The sequence below is a fragment of the Pristis pectinata genome, chromosome 5, assembly GCF_009764475.1.
Source record: "Pristis pectinata isolate sPriPec2 chromosome 5, sPriPec2.1.pri, whole genome shotgun sequence".
Lineage (NCBI taxonomy): Eukaryota > Metazoa > Chordata > Chondrichthyes > Rhinopristiformes > Pristidae > Pristis > Pristis pectinata.
The window spans coordinates 75,716,186-75,733,052 of record NC_067409.1 but is presented as its reverse complement, the minus strand read 5'-3'; the positions used below and the strand labels follow the sequence as shown (position 1 = coordinate 75,733,052).

Sequence of the window (16,867 nt, the reverse complement as noted above, 5' to 3'; positions counted from 1 at the left end):
AAAAATTGAAAGCGGCTATTTTTCTGCACTTGATTGGCGAAGATGCTTTGGACATCTATAATAGGTTTCCAATTGATGAGACAGCTTTTGAGTTGGGCAGCTTGATGGAAAAATTTGAGGAGTATTTGATCCCAAGTAAAAACATCATATTTGAGAGATATAAATTCTTTTCCTGTGACCAGAAACAAGGCGTTAGCTTCAACCAATACTTAGCTGAGCTTCACACACTGAGTAAGTCTTGTGAATTTGGAGATTTGAGAAACTCACTAGTTAAAGACAGAATAGTTTGTGGAATTCCAGATAATGGACTCAGAGAAAGACTGTTGCGTGAAAAAGATTTGACCCTGGAAAAGGCGGTGAATATGTGTAGGTCAGCAGAAAACAAACGAGCACAAGCTAAGGAGCTGTACAGAGCAGACACAACAGTACATGCTGTGAAAACAGAGAAGCAGCTCCCAAGGCGTTTCCGAAAGCAACAGCAAATCAAAGAGGAAGGCTCAAACAGCAAATGCAGCAGATGTGGAGGTAAACACATTCCAAAGATGTGTCCTGCTTATGGGAAGTCCTGCCATAGCTGTGGGAAGAAGAATCATTTTGCAAGGTGCTGCAAAGCTGGAGCTAACAAGAGAAAGGCTACGTGACAGGCTACACTGGAGAGAACGTTCCAGTAAAAGGGGGCTGTATGGTGACCTTTAAGCACAAGGGGCAGCATTTAAAATCACAGCTACTGATTGTCGAAAAGAGAGTACAGTCAATATTAGGTCTGAGTGCATGTGAAAAGCTCAACCTAGTGAAAAGAGTTTTCATAGTAGCTTCACAATCCAAAGGTGACCACCCAACACTCACGGAAGAGTATGCAGGAGCTCAGATGCTTACCTGGCTACCAGCAGTAGCTCCTGTTGTCCATGCATGCAGGAAAGTTCCCTTTCAACTTAGAGATAAACTTAAACAAGAACTAGCACGCATGGAACAAATGAATGTCATACAGAAAATTGAAGAACCAACAGATTGGGTGAGTTCACTGGTCATTGTGCAAAAGAAGAATGGAGCATTGCGGATATGTCTAGACCCAAGAGATCTCAATAAAACCATCAAAAGAGAGCATTTTAAATTGCCAACACAGAAGGAGATCATGTCCCGGTTTTCAGGTGCCAAATGGTTTAACAAGCTTGACGCATTGTCTGGATTTTGGCAGATGAAGCTTGATGAGGCAAGTTTGAGACCGTGCACTTTTAACACACCACATGGAAGATATTGCTATCTTCGGCTGCCATATGGGATCCTGTCCGCACCAGAAGTCTACCATAAAACCATCCACATGATTTTCGAGGGCATACCTGGTGTCGCGACCGTGATGGATGATATTGTCGTCTAGGGGTCCACCAAGGAGGAACACGATACTCAACTGAGACAAGTGCTTGACGTTACAAGGAATGTCAATTTGAAATTAGATAAAGAGAAATGTGAGTTTGGTGTGAAGACACTGACCTTCATAGGAGATGTCATATCTGAAGAGGGAGTGAAGCCTGACCCGAGAAAGATGTCAGCCATTAAAAACATGGAGAGGCCTCAAAACAAAGAGGAGGTGAGACGTTTCTTAGGGATGGTGACTTACCTGGTTAAGTTCATCCCACGACTGTCAACAGTGTCAGCACCACTTAGGTCACTCCTTGAGCAACAAAATGAATGGATTTGGTCTCATGAGCAAGAAGAGTGTTTCCAGACATTGAAAAGGGTCCTAACTGAAGAGCCTGTGCTGAAGTTTTATGATCCGGAAAGGCGTTTCAGGATATCAGCTGATGCGTCCTGGCAGGGCCTTGGATCAGTACTACTGCAGCAGCATGATGGCAAATGGCAACCTGTGGCCTATGCATCAAGGGCTTTAACAAGCGCAGAAGCCAACTATTGCACAAATAGAGAAAGAGCTTCTCGCCACTACATATGCATGTGAAAGGTTCCATCAGTACATCTATGGGCAAGCTATTGAAGTGGAGACCGACCATAAACCATTGGTCTCAATTATGTCCAAATCACTGAATGCCTGTCCCATGAGGATACAGCACATATTGATAAGGCTGCAGAAATAGGATGTGAAGATGATCTACACACTGGGAAAATATGTTTGTTGCTGATGCTCTGTCTCGAGCAGTCGACAAGACAGAAAAAAGTGACCAACAGGTTAATGCAGATGTACAGGCCTATGCTGACATGATTGTCACCTCTCTTCCAGTATCTCCAGATAGAACAGAGCAGATTAGGAAAGCAGCAGAGGCAGATGAAACAATGAAAGTACTCAAGGATACAATATGGAAAGGATGACCAGCAGCAAAGGATGACTGTCCAATGTGAATTCAGGACTATTGGGCATGCAGAGCTGAACTGTCAGTAGTGAAAGATATGGTCTTCAAAGGTTTGTGATTCCAGTGTCACTACGCAAGGAGATGCTCCAGAAGGTACATGAAGGGCATCTTGGGGAGGAAAAATGTAAACGTAGAGCACGGGAAGTGACGTACTGGCCAAGAATGAACCAAGTCATCAGCTAGACTACTGCTTCATGTGAAATATGCCTTACCTACAGACCAAAGCAGCAAGCAGGACCACTTACACCACACCCTGTACCAGACAGGCCGTATTTCAAAGTTGGAGTGGATTTGTTTGGCTGTAATGGGAAGAGCAATATTGTTATAACAGACTACTTTTCCAATTACCCAGAGGTTGTGACACTGCAATCAACGTCCAGCAAAGCAGTTATCACGTTCCTGAAAGCTGTGTTTGCAAGGCATGGAGTTCCATGTGAAGTAGTATCAGACAATGGTCCACAATTTTCGAGCAGTGAGTTTGAATCCTTTGCCAATGTTTGGGGGTTTCGACATATAACCTCAAGCCCACATCACCCAAAATCTAATGGCCTAGCAGAGAGTTCAGTTAAGGTGGTGAAGGGTCTCATGAAGAAAGCGCAAGATGGACAAGAAGATTTCCACAGAAGTCTAATGATTTACAGAAGTGCGCCACTGCAGAATGGCCTTTCACCAGCCCAAATGCTGATGGGTCGACGCATATGCACTAACCTTCCACTACAGGAAAACCTGTTGACACCTGAAGGAGCACACAAGGTCAAACAGGATAAAGAGGAAGGGAAAGAAAAACAGAAACGGAATCACAACAAGACAGCGAAAAGCCTACCAGTCTTAAAGCCTGGGGATCAAGTGCGAATCTGAGATCATGATTCTGGCACATGGTCCATGCAAGGAGTTGTGCAAGACGAAGTAAATCCACACTCATATCAGATCCAGACGGAGTGAGGGACACCTCTGAGGAGGAACTGCGTGGATCTACGACCACAAACTCCAACCCATGGCTGTGACCCGTCTCCTGTCAGTACACCAAAGGGGCCAGCATATGGAGAAAATGAACATGTGGACCAGAGTTCCCAGGAAAACACCAATGCAGCAAGTGAAAGCAACACACCTGCGGAAACAAGTACCAGACCAAAAAGGACCATAAAACCACCCCAGAGACTGATCGAAAGCTGCTGAGTGGACAAGAGCTCTTGGCAGGTTCAGAACATAGAACATAGAACAATTACAGCACAATTCAGGCCCTTCGACCCACAAAGCTGTGCTGAACATGTCCCTACCCTAGAAATTACTAGGCTTACCCATAGCCCTCTATTTTACTCAGCTCCATGTACCTATCTAACAGTCTCTTGAAAGACCCTATCGTATCAGCCGCCACCACCATCTCCGGCAGCCCATTCCACACACTCACCACTCTCTGAGTAAAAAACTTACCCCTGACATATCCTCTATATCTACTCCCCAGCACCTTAAACCTATGTCCTCTTGTGGCCACCAATTCAGCCCTGGGGAAAAGTAAGGACAAAGTACTTTGTATAAAGGACAATACTTTGTATAAGCATAAAGTATTGTGTTTTTTTTTAAAGAGGGAAGATGTGTTATTATGTGTTGTTATGATAAAGAACTACAGTTCCCAGCAGGCAATGCAAGGGGTCACATGGGAGAAACAGGAAATGGCTGGAAAGAGCGGGAAAAAGCCAGCCAGCCTGTCTGTTGTAAGTCTGTGCAGTCTGTTGTTGTTGTTTTAATAACTGTTCAGATGTTAAACCCACGCCAAGTTTGTCTCGTGATGAAGAACAAACGTAACATGTGTCAGAAGTTTGTCTGAGCCAGAAGATCATTCCAGGGGTTTCTCATGATGGTGTGCAAGGCCAATGATCGCCAGCTGCTTTATCATGACCATGTCTCCACCATCTATGTTCACTTCCATTTATAATTCCTTGGTTAGTGAGACCGGAAGGGCGATGGCCAAGCGGACGGTGTAGGGTGAACATATGGACAGAGCGAAGGGGCAACAAACCAAAGGATGCGCAGCAGTAATCGGCCGCAGGGTCAAGCAGGGAGGGCAGGGTGACGTGAAGATGCGCAGGACGATGATCCAGTGCACCAGGTTGGGTGAAACATGAAAGAGCTGAGAAGGCAGAGCGAAACGAGAGTGAACTACGGCGGCACAGAAGTAGTGGGCGGCAGGGAGAAGTGCAGAGGCAACAAGATGATCCGGGGTGGATCTGGCAAAAACTAGGTGTGGACCCAGCAGGGTGGTGCTCAGGCGGACCTGAAAGGGTGAAGGCAGGGCGGGCGCAGGCGGACCTGAAAGGGTGATGGCCCGGTGGACCGTGTAGGGTGAACCAGGAGCAGGGAATGTGCGACCGTAATCTGCCGCAGAGTGAAGCAGGGAGAGCAGGGTGATTGGAAGTGGAACAGGCAATGCGACGAGAGTGCGGATACGACGGGGTGAAGCAGAAAATGACGCTGTAAATGGAATTAGTGTAGATGAGTACACGGGCGGCATAGACATGGTGGGCCAAAGGGCCTGTTTCTGTGCTGTCTGACACTGTGATTGTAACTTTACCTTCAGCAAGACTTGGATAATCATCTGGGGTTGATAAGTAACAAGTAACATTTGTACTATAGAAGATAATGACTGCCAGAGAGTTTCTAACTTCGTCTTCATGACGTTACCATCACTGAATCCCCATCATCAACATTCTGGGGAGAGTGGTGGAGGGGGAGGAGACAGGGCTTGAAATTGACCAGAGACTCAACTGGATCACATAAGTGGTGTGGTTGCGAGAGCTGGTCGGAGGCTGGGGATAGTGTGTGACCAACCTTCCAACCTTCCAACACCCCAAAGTCAGAGTGTAAAGGAATACTCTCCCTTCCCTTGGATGAGTACAAGTCCAACAGCACTCAAGGAGCTCAGCAGCATCTGGGACAAAGCAGCTTGCTTCATCAGCAATCCAATCTCCGCTTTAAACATCACTCCTGCCATCTTTAGTGCGGCACAGCTCAGTATGTGTCGTCTGGATTTCAGAAGCTCACTAATCTGTCCTCTGCTACCTAGAAGAATGTAGACTTTAGTCACATGGGCATATCAACATCTTAATTTCCCCAGCAAGATACACTCCATCTTGACTTGGAAATGTGATTCTTTCAATACTGTGGGAGTATCTTCACAACATAGACTACAGCTGATCAAGAAAGGTGCTCTTCATCACCGCCTCAAGGGGATTGGCTACTTGCCTTACCAACATGAGCCACAGTTTTTGAATTAGAACATAGAACATAGAACATTACAGCACAGTACAGACCCCTCAGCCCACGATGTTGTGCCGACATTTTATCCTGCTCTAATATCTATCTAACCCTTCCCTCCCACTTAGTCCTCCATTTTTCAATCATTCATGTGGCTCTTATTGTCTTGTATCATAAGAGCCTTGTATCTTGTATCGTGTAGAATCATAAGAGTTTCTTAAATGTCCCTAATGTGTCTGCCCGTACAACCTCTGCCGGCGGTGCGTTCCATGCACCCACCACTCTCTGTGTAAAAAACTTATCTCTGACATCCCCCTTATACCTTCCTCCAATCACCTTAAAATTATTTAATCAAATCTGCAAAATAAATTGCAAAAAACTTTAATGGACTGAGGAATTGCCAAATATTAACTTCCCAGATCTTGGCAGTTTAAATCAATGAGGAATCAAAGGAAACTGGTATTAATAAAAAAATAGGGCTGGAGCAATTAATGGAACTGAAATCTAATGAGTTTCCAGGGCCTGATAACTTGCATTCCAAAGCACCATAAGAGAGGATCTGGGGAAATAGTGCAAGTGTTGGTGTCATCTTCTATGTTCCATGGATTGTGGAATGGTTCCTGTTGAGTGGAGGGTAGAAAATATAATGTCTTCATTTGAAAAGGAGAGAGAAAACTAGAAACTTCAGACCAGTTAGCCTAATATCTGTACTGGGAAAAAAAAACTAGAATCCATTTTAAATGATTTGATAACAGAAAACTTAGAAAATATCAATGGGATTGGATAAAGTTAACATGGGTGTATGCAGGGGAAATTTTATTTGATCAACATAGTGAAATTTTTTGAGAATTTAGTAGAATCAGTAAATGAGGAACATTGAATATGGTGCATTTGGATTATCAGAAGGTCTTTGATAAAGTCTCACAAAAGAGTCTAGTGTGCAAAATTGAAATACATGGCATTGGGGATAACATGTTGGCAAAGACTGATAATCAGTTGGCAGACAGGAAACAGAGAGTAGGAATAAACAGGTTATTTTCAGGGTAATGTGCACTGACTAGTGGGGTGCCACAAGGATCAGTGGTTGAGCTGCAGCTCTTCACAACAGATATCAGTTATGTTGATGAGGGAATAAAATGAAATGTTGCTAAATTTGCCTTTGGTATGAAACCGGGTGGGATTATGATTTGTTGTGGATGATGCAAAGAGGCTTCAGCGTGATTTAGACAAACTCAGTCAATGGGCTGAGGCAGCATAATTTGGATAAATGTGGAGTTATCCACTTTGGATAAGTCCACTAACTATCACTTTGGAAAACAGAGAGGCAGAACATTAATTTAAGGATGATAGCTTGGGAAATATTAATGTACAAAGGGACCCGAATGAAAGCAAGCATGCAGGTGAAACAAGCCGTTACAAAGGTAATTGGTATGTTGCCTTTCATTGTGAGAGGTTTTGAGTACAGGAGCAAGAATACAGAGCCTTGGTGGGATCCGCTGGAGTACAGCTTTGGTCTCTGTACTAAAGAATGGAAAAACTGCCATTGAGGGAGTGCAATAAAAGTTCATCAGTCTGAGGCCGGGGATGATGGATACTTCAAGACTGAGACATGGGGAAGTTTCTTCACTCAGAGAGTGCAAACCTCTGGAATTCACTACCAAATGTTGTGGAGCTCAAGTCCCTGATTATGAGCAGGAAATAGAGAGATAGATTTAGTGTGGAAGAGAGTGGGAATGTGGTATTGTGACTGAGCATCAGCCATGATCATGTTGAATAGCGGAACAGATTCTGAGGACCTCAAGGACCACTACTATTACAATCTTTCTATATTCCCAAGAACGTTTGATAAAAAGTCAAGCTTGCTGTGAACTCCTTCCTGGCATTCGTCATCACTATAAGTCATTTTCATGTGCTTACATTGCTGCATCCTCTCAGGCTTTCCAGCACAGTTTGTACCTGGGAGTACCAACAACATCTCCGTGTGGTCAGAACAGGATATTCATGTTCTTTGCATTTGCCCTTGTTTCCACTATCTTTTTGAAGGAAGACCAAGACAAAATATGCCCATTTCACAGCACACAATGTATAACAAACAAGGTATGACTGCCTTGGTGAATTTGATATATAGTTTGGGTGTGTAGAATTATAAAATAAGGAATTAAGTGCAATTCCACCCCCCACTCCCCCCCCCCAACTTCACTGGAGAATCTTGCTGAAGTCAGACAAGATATCTCATAATAATTTAACTCATTTTTCTTTTGAGAATTGTGCAGAGTCAAAAAAAGCTGTCTTCCACATCTGTTTTTTTCTTACCACAGTTTATAAATCATGTGACTGACAAGATAGATTATTTTAGTTATGATAGATTGTGATATACAAAGGATTATGTTTTAAAGTGCACACCTGTGAAACAGTATGGTATGTGGTATAGTATAGATCATAATACAGGTTATGTATTCAGACTATTTGGGGATTATCCACAAATCTAATCTTTTTAATGTGATGTTTCTAATTTATAATTACGTTCTATGATTCATACTGTGCTATAATTCACAGTCTTCTGACACTATGATAAACAGTTAAGGTATGTCGTTGTACAGGCCATAGGTTAGGGGCAATATGATAACTGAGGATGCAAAAGTGGGTGTGTTTGTAAATTATAACTTGGATTAATATAAACTCTGGTATGGAATAGAGAACATATTATTTTACAGCATGGTTTAAGGTAGAGTATGTTACATGTGAAGTAGTAAGTATTAGAAACTGAGATGGGTTTAGTTTATATCTATGAATGGAATGTAGTAGGGAATGGATAGGTTTTGGGAGGTTTTCATAATAAATACAAATTAAAACATATACCATAAAATATGCTGTAGGTTATAATACATTAAAGATATTACCACAGTACAAATCATAGAATAGCACCAATTTGTGTAGTTCATTTTGTTGCAATACTCTACCTTTAAAGTACTTCATGAAGAGTCTTATGAATGGACACGTGTCCTTAGTCATTAGAGAACTTATTTTTGTCTGTTCACAATATGGACATATGTTGGCTGCACCACAATATTTTCCCAAGGTTCACAGTCAAGCAACTCCCCATTGGTCTTCCAGAAGACAAGAGTCATAAGACTGCATTCATTCACAACTTGGGCTAAGTAATAAAAAACCCTTGATTATACATGAAAGGTCAATTGTTTTTAGGAATAAAAACATCACTTCATCTTCAGGCCACAGTAATAACAACAATGTGCATTTGGAAAAGTGTCCTTAATGTGGTAAAACAACCCAAGGTATTTAAAAAATATTTGCCATTAATGCTCCAAGCCACAGAAATAGATGTCGAGGTGTATCACTTGGTCAAAGGGATACATTTTAGGGAGCTTCTTCTTGAAAAACTTAAGAGTTAGAGAGGCTAAGGAGAGCAATTCCAGAGCTTGGGACCTAGACAACCGAAGGTACAGTTTAAGATGGAGCAACTAAAATTGGGAATGCGTGAGATGTCAGAACTGAAAGAAGAGTTCAAAGGCTTTTAGGAGTGCTACATTGTACATAGAAAGGGAAGAAAATGTCATGGTGGTATTTAAAAATTAGGCTGAGGGTGTTAAAATTCATCTTTGTCTGATTGTGAGTCACATTAGGTCAGAAAATACAGGGGGAGATGTTGACCGAGACTTGGTATCAATTAACATGCAAGTGAAATTTGGGTTAGGCAACACTTCACCGGGGTAGGAAGATGGGAGGCTCCCAGGGGTGTTTAGGAATAGTCAAGTCTAGAATTTACAAGGGCATGCATGAGGAGTTCAGCAGCTGATGGGCTGAGGAAGAGCATTAATGAGGGTCTGATGGAGGAAGAAATAGACAGATGTGGTTGGAAACTCATCTCACTAAGATCTGGCTCAGTTCCTTGGAGTTGGCAGGGAATGGGTTGGAAATGGTGGGTAGGGAATGGAACTACTTTGTCAGAACCAACAAAGTGTCACAGACTTGAAACACTAACTCTATTCCTCTATCCACAGATGCTGCCTGACCGGCTGAATGTTGCCACCATTTTCAATTTTTATCTACATAACAGTACCATGCCATGAGGCAGTTGATGATTTTTCCAAGTGAAACCTATTGGGAATTGCCACCAGAAGCAGAAAAGGGTTCCCTGAAATTTACACAATGCATTTTACATAAGGAATTTGGAATTTAATGATGGTGATTTATTTTTTTCCAAAAGCATATTTTTGGTCTGGTAGTACATCACATCTGAAAAAAAGCAAAGTCCATTTCTTAAAACAGTCCTCAATTTTCAATATGTTTAAATATATTTAATAAGGATTAAATATAACAGAATAATGTAACACAAAGCTCTTCATATCAGTCAGAACAATTTAATTAAAGTAAATTTCCAGTTCTGTAATGTTAGGCACAGATTACAAAAACTCTGAACTCTGCTTTCTTCTGCAACCACTCAAATGTAAGGCACATGAAAAATATAAATCAGACAGCAATGCAATCTGTTGTGAATAAATCATGATTCTAAAAATCTTTAATAAAGGCTTCAAATGACACAAATGTAGATCTTGACATGACTTCTTCAATATCTAATCAGCTACACACAGATATCCTGAACATTACATAAGCCAACTTGATGCAAGAATGTGGCACAATTCATTAACAAATAGATTAATGTTGCTATTAGGTGCACTACCATTCCTTTGTTATTGCTGGCTCAAAATCCTGGCACTCACTATTTAATAGCATTATAACTTCACCATGTGAATGGTGGTGGTTTAAGCAATTAGGGGCAACTGCGAATTTCCAGCCCACATTCAGAGGTTAATAACAATAAAAGATCAGGGACATGGAAGAGGATTATTGGGGCAGAATACATCATTAATATTTAGAGTACGATATTTATATCTGCTATATGTTTGCTGTAATTCTATAATAGGAATGTCTTCTCAGTCTATTGAAGCAGGATTCTGAGCCAGATGGAAGCACTTTAAAATAAAATTACGTCCCTTTTCATTCACAGACATCACAAAGTTGTCAAGCCTAACAAATCTAGATGTTATGCTTCAGGATTTAGTCAAACCAATGGCCACAAATTCAGGGAGGACAAACCACCAAATGAGTAATATGGAATGCTGAAATGCAAAGTTGCTAAAAATGGTGACACATAACTGTATTGTGGCAGTATTAAATGTAAAATAGTACAAAACAAGTTTATGCCTTAAAGTATGATTATACTAGGTGCAGAGTACAATTCAGAGTAATTTAGATAACATTAAAATCTAGATAATCTAGTATCATATGTACGTGACTAGCATTTAAAGAATGTAAATTCCTTTCAGTGAAACTTTGCGCATGAAAATATAGTAGAAATACAGTGATATAAAAACATTCTGGACAAGGACCAAATGCACTGTGACCACATTCTTATAATACAAATTTTTTTAAAAGAATAACTTTAATTGTTCAGAATTTGGCTGCATAAAAACAATGTTCCTTCATAAAGATGCCAAATGCTGTAGCAGGACTTTAAAATCGTGAGAGTGATGGGATAGTTCTGTGACCTTATCCACCATTTCCTGCACTGCTGATGTGCTGGGATATTGCAAGGCAGCCGTCTTGGTTGCCATGACGATCCTCTTAAGAAGTTCACAAAGCAGGTTACTATAGTTTAATACTTTATTCCGAACATCCTGGGCCATCGCCTGTCGTGATAATGTGTCCCCTATAAAGACGAGTTTGTGGGCACTAAGTATAATGAATTTGCTGTGAGCCACGAAGATTCTTGGTGGCTGCCCGCCACTGATGGAGCTGAAGAAGGCATCGATGGCATTCAGAAGTGTTACAAAATGAGTCTCACATTGTTCAGAGTAGAAGAAAAGCAGCTGTTTGTCTTGAGAGCTGAGACTGCTATTCTTCTGGGGAATGTGCTGTGGTGCTTTCCATTTTGAAAGGTCATTCTCTACTGGTTTTGTGACTTCTTTCTCCAGTTCTTGGAACTGGTTTAACTGAAACAGAAAAGCAAAACAATTAAATTAGAATATATGTGCATAAAAAATTCAGATACAGCTAATATGTACTTTTGTCTTGTTCCTGAAGCTCGTAATGTTGAAGTTTCACTGGTGAAACTCATTCACCTAGAATTAATCTCTCAAAAATAACTTAGTTCTACTGCCTCTCAAAGCAAAAGAACACTGAGATTGGAGACACAAGAGATTGCAGATGCTGGAATCTGGAGCAACAAACTGCTGGAGGAACTCAGCAGGTCAGGAAGGAAATAGACAATCAGTCCAGATGAAGGGGTCTTAACCCGAAATATTGACTGTCCAATTCCCTCTACAAATGTTGCCTGATCTGCTGAGTTCCTCCAGCAGTTTTTTTTTGTTGCATAATGCTGAGATCTATGGGAAAGCAAAGTCTGAGAAAAGTACAGGGGTGTCAAAATTATCGATAAAATAGTTCCTATTTTAATGAGTTATATATTGTGGGTGGCCTTGAACTTGTAAGATCTGCTTATAGCCTGGAGATTCAAGCTTGAACCCCATTTTCAACCAACGTTTGCACAATGTTTTATTAGGACTGATAGGTGGTGGGAGAAGGTGGGTGTGTTTTACCTGGGGAAGGAATCACTTCCTGAATTACTTGTGTGTTTCAATTAATCAATGAATGTACAACAGAGAAACAATGGAAAGCTAAAATTTGGCTGCCCACTATTACTTTACCAGAATTTTACATATTTGGCCTTTTAACTAAACCAATACAAACTTAGTTCAAACATGTTAAAATGGCAGAGTAATTGTTATAAACATGATCATCTTCACTGAACAGTGTGGAAGAGTTAAAAATTCTTGTTGATCCCAATAATATCTTTCAGATTATTGACTGAAGAAAACCTGCCCACATAAAACATACCTGATGTTGCTCCAGATGTACTTTATTCTGTTTAATTATATTTTCTTTTTCCAGAAGTTCTCTTTGTTGCCGCTCAAATTCATCTTTCCCCTTTAATATTTAAGAAAAGAAACATATTTAACATTAATCAGTTATATGTGCTTTTATGAAATTATACTCCTCTGCTCAAAAATGTTATCTCTTAGAAAGAGGTGCCAGAGAGACTGGGCAGAGGAAACTAATAATCAGTCAGTGATATTTTTGTCTATTATAGGTGGATACAGTCTCCTAATTCCCCCAGATGTTCTCTTGCATTGCTTCCCATGGGAAAGTGCTCATCACGGGGGCATAGCTAGTGGAGCCGCTGCCTCATATCACCAGCAAACCGGTTCAATCCCGACCTTGGGTACTTATTGGGGTGGAGTTTTTGTGTTCTCCCTGTGACCCCGTGGGTTTTCTCCCACATTCCAAAGATACGCAGGTTGGTAGGTTAATTGGTCACTGTAACTTGACCCTACTATGCAAGTGAATGGTAGGATCTGGAGAGAGTGGATGGGAGCTGAATAAAATGGAATTAAATGTAGGATTAGTGCAAGTGTGTGCTTGATAGTTGGCATGGACTCAGTGGACCAGTTAGCATGGTCTAGGACTCTGTCACATTTCTGTGAATGTCTTACGAGCCATGGAAAGCATTAAAGCAAAATAACATACAGGAACAATTCACTGGCGGGAAATATTTACTACTATCTTTAACTGTTGAGTTTTGCTATTGATAAATTACAAACACGTTATGAGATTCTAATTCAATACTTCTCAGAAAAAGGGAAAGTGGAAGTTCAGTTCAAAAGGTGAGAATTATTGCAAACCTGTAAGTGGACATAATCATAGTCTTCCATCCAACTCTTATCTAATGGCTCTTTACTTTTAATGTGAACCTGGTGATCCAACTGAGGTGGGCTGTGTAATGACCGTATCTGAATCAATGTCTTCTCTGCTTGTGAATGGGGTTGATTACAGTTTGTCGTGCTTTTGTCATCAACAGTCACCTGGTTTATTTCATGAACAGTCTCTAGGTTAGTAATGCCAACCCCTTGTTTGAATAAGAGTTCTGCATTTGTGCTTATTGAGGATGCTAACTGCTTCACGTCATCTGGAACCATCTTTGTCACCATGATGAAACGATCCAGGTCGTCACATTTGTTGTGAGACCTATTTACCACCAAGATGTTCAAAGACCAGTTGTTGTTATCCAGTGCCTGGCTGGTTTGGACTAGAATCTGATAGGAATCATCCAAGCGCTGCAGCTGCTTTCTCAACTTGCTGTGAAGACTGATATCTGATAAACGTGATGCATTTGCAACAGCTCCTTGGGCAAACCCAAGAAAGCCCAGAAGCGAGTGTTTGACCTTGTCAACACTGGCGTGGATATCGTTGAGGTTTTTTCCCATTAGTTCATAAGATCGCCAGTCCAAAACAACAAAAGCCAGGAGTCCCTTTATTGATGTGTCGACACTATGCTGCAGTTGAGTCAGTCTCTCAAAGGCTGAGTCCGGGTCCAGTAGCACCTTCTTCTCTGGAAGTGGTGAGGCTGAAATGGAAGACTCCTTGGATGTTGTTGAAGATGTAGACATGTTACTGCGTGTGCTCCCCGTGCTGGAGAATGACAAACGGTTCATTCCATCAGTCACATCCTGTGCCACCTTGACATCTTGAGAAACCTGTGGGGGAATGTCATAGATGACGCTCTCCGCCGTTGGTGCAGACCGATCAAAGTCTTGCATACCTCGAGGGATATCATAAGTGTCCTTCTGCGAGCTCTGTTGATTTGTTGGTGGAATATCGTAAACACACAACCTTTTTGAAACCAACTCTGAATTAACCACTGTTGGTGGGATGTCGTAGATAGACTGTTTCAGAGAACTGATCCCAGTTCCTGGGAGGACTGCTTGCAGTTTTAAAGGTGACTTTACAGTAGTTGGAGGGATATCATATAATCCCTCAGACTTGTGACTGAGAAGAGGATCTGTGAAGTGCCTCATTGGTGGTGGGAAGTCATATGTAGCTTCTCTGTCATGATTGCCAAATGTGTCCTTGCAGGAAGTGGGTGGAATATCGTACACCTATAAAGAAATTGCAAAAATAATTTAATATACTTTTCTGAAACAGAACCCTTGAACAATAATAATGAAACACTTATTCCTTATTTGTCCTTTGACAGAACTGAGATAACAATTCCTGTTAAATTTTCAATTTAACTTTCCAATTATAACAGCTCTCAAATTGTTGTAGTGAATACAGAATATGAACAGTAATTAGAGGACTGACTTTAAATATAATGCCTTAAAAGTGCTGCAAGGCATCTTGCCGAAGATTTATCAACAAAACTTGAAGCTGAGCCACATCTCGGTACGGGTAACCAATGGTGTGGAGGACAGGACTGTTGAGAGGCAAGGATTAAATGTTTAGTAAGGAAGGAAAAATTAGAGTGTGAGATGAAGTTATCCATAAATATAAAAGCAAATAGTAATAGCTGGAAAATTAATAATGGAAAGCACAGACAAGGGGAATGAATTAACCAGATGTTTTGTATTAGTTTTCATGACAGAGGATACAAGAAACATCCCAGAAACAGCTGTAAATCGGGAATTGGAAGGGAAGCAAGAACTCGGAAAAATTACAGTCACTAGGGCAGTGGTACTGAGCAAATTGTTTGAATAACTGGCTGACTTAGAAAAGTTCCTCTAGATTCAGAAACAGCACATATAACCCCTCTATTCAAAATGGGAGGAGGTGGAGCAGAAAGCAGAAAACTACAGGCCAGTTGGCTTAACGTCTGCCATAGGGAGGATATCTGAAACTATCATTAAAATTGTTATAGCCGGGTACATAGAAAAATTCAAGGTGATTAGACAAAGTCAAAATAGTTTTGTGAAATGTTTGACCAATTTATTGGTGTTCTTTGACATGGCATCTTATCAAATGCTCTCTAGAAATCTAAATATAGTACATCCACTGGTTCCCTTTATCCACATCCAAAGGTTATTGCAGAAATAAAAGCTCGAGGTGTAGGGGTTGATGTACTGCATGGATAGAAGGTTTGTTGGCTAAAAGGAAAGAGTAGGCATAGATGAGTCTTTTTCTGTTTGGTAAGATGTGCCACAGGGATGGGCACTGGGGTCTCAATTTCATCCATATAAATGATTTGGGTGAAAGCACTGAAGATATAGCTGCTAAATTTGCTGAAGTCACAAAAATAGGTAGGAAAGTAAGTTGTAAAGTAGACAAAAGGAGGCTACAAATAGCTAGAGAAATTAAAATAAAGGATACTATCTACAGTATGTGGTGAAATACTGCAGAGCTCTGAGATGAAGAAGGATCCGGATGTCCTAGTTCATGATTTGCAAAGGCCTAGTACTGCAAGTAATTGGGCAAGCAAACAGCCATTCTATCATTTATTGCCAGAGGATCTGTACGCACAAGTAGGGAAGCAATGCTTTAGTTGTATGGAGCATTGGTGAAACCACATCTGGAGAACTGTGTACAGTATCGGTCTCCATATTTAAAGAAGACTATTAATGTGTTGGAAACAGTTCATAAGAAGTTTGCTAGATAGACACCTGGAATGCCTCAGGACAAAAGGCTGAGCAAGTTAGAATTGTGTCTGCTGGAGTCTGTAAGAACGAGGAGGACCTGATTGAAATATCTAAGATCCTGAAAAGTCTTGTCAGGTGGATGCAGAGAGGATGTCATCTCTTGTGGGAGAACCTAGAACAAGGGGCTACTGTTTAAGTATAAGGGTCATCGACTTAAAACAGGCATGATGTGACAATTTTTCCTCTCAGAGAGTTTTGTGTCTTTAGAAATCTCTTCCTGAAAGAACAGTGGACGCAGAGTCTTTGAATCATTTTAAGGTAGAAGTAGATAGATTTGCGCTAAGGAAGGGGATGAAAGATTACCGGGAATAGGTGGAAATACAGAGTAAAGTTTAAAGCTAGATCAACCACGATCTTGTTAAATAGCCTAGTAGACTCGAGGGGCTGAATGGCCTACCAATTCCTAAATTTGTATCAGATTTAGGGAGAGAATTACAGTTTAAGGCATTAGCTGAGGGCATGGTCATTGATGGAGCAGACACTACATTCAGGTGTGAGCAAAGGGCCAGAAATAAAGGATGGTTATAGGGTCAATGGTGTAAGTTAGGGGACTGGCAGCAGAGTTGTGGATGACCCCAGGTTTTACGAGAGTGAGACAGGGAGCCCAGCCAGGGGGTTATTGGGACAATCCAAGTCTAGACGGAACAGCAGGTGATCAGGGGCAGGGAAAAAGTTACAGCGATGGAAACAGTCGTCTAACTGATAGCA

At 41.1% G+C, this 16,867-nt stretch overlaps 1 protein-coding gene across 2 annotated transcripts in view; it reads right to left on the bottom strand.

Moving 5' to 3' along the window:
* Nucleotides 1-10,118: 10,118 nt before the first annotated feature.
* nedd9 (neural precursor cell expressed, developmentally down-regulated 9) overlaps nucleotides 10,119-16,867 on the bottom strand; it is a 72,942-nt gene continuing 66,193 nt past the window's right edge. For both annotated transcript variants that reach the window (XM_052016691.1, XM_052016692.1), the window contains 3 exons: nucleotides 13,373-14,626; nucleotides 12,528-12,617; nucleotides 10,119-11,623 (listed from right to left, as the gene is read on the bottom strand). In XM_052016691.1, coding sequence (XP_051872651.1) covers nucleotides 11,114-11,623; nucleotides 12,528-12,617; nucleotides 13,373-14,626 — 1,854 coding nt within the window. In that variant the 3' untranslated portion in view covers nucleotides 10,119-11,113. The remainder of the gene's footprint in view (nucleotides 11,624-12,527; nucleotides 12,618-13,372; nucleotides 14,627-16,867) is intronic.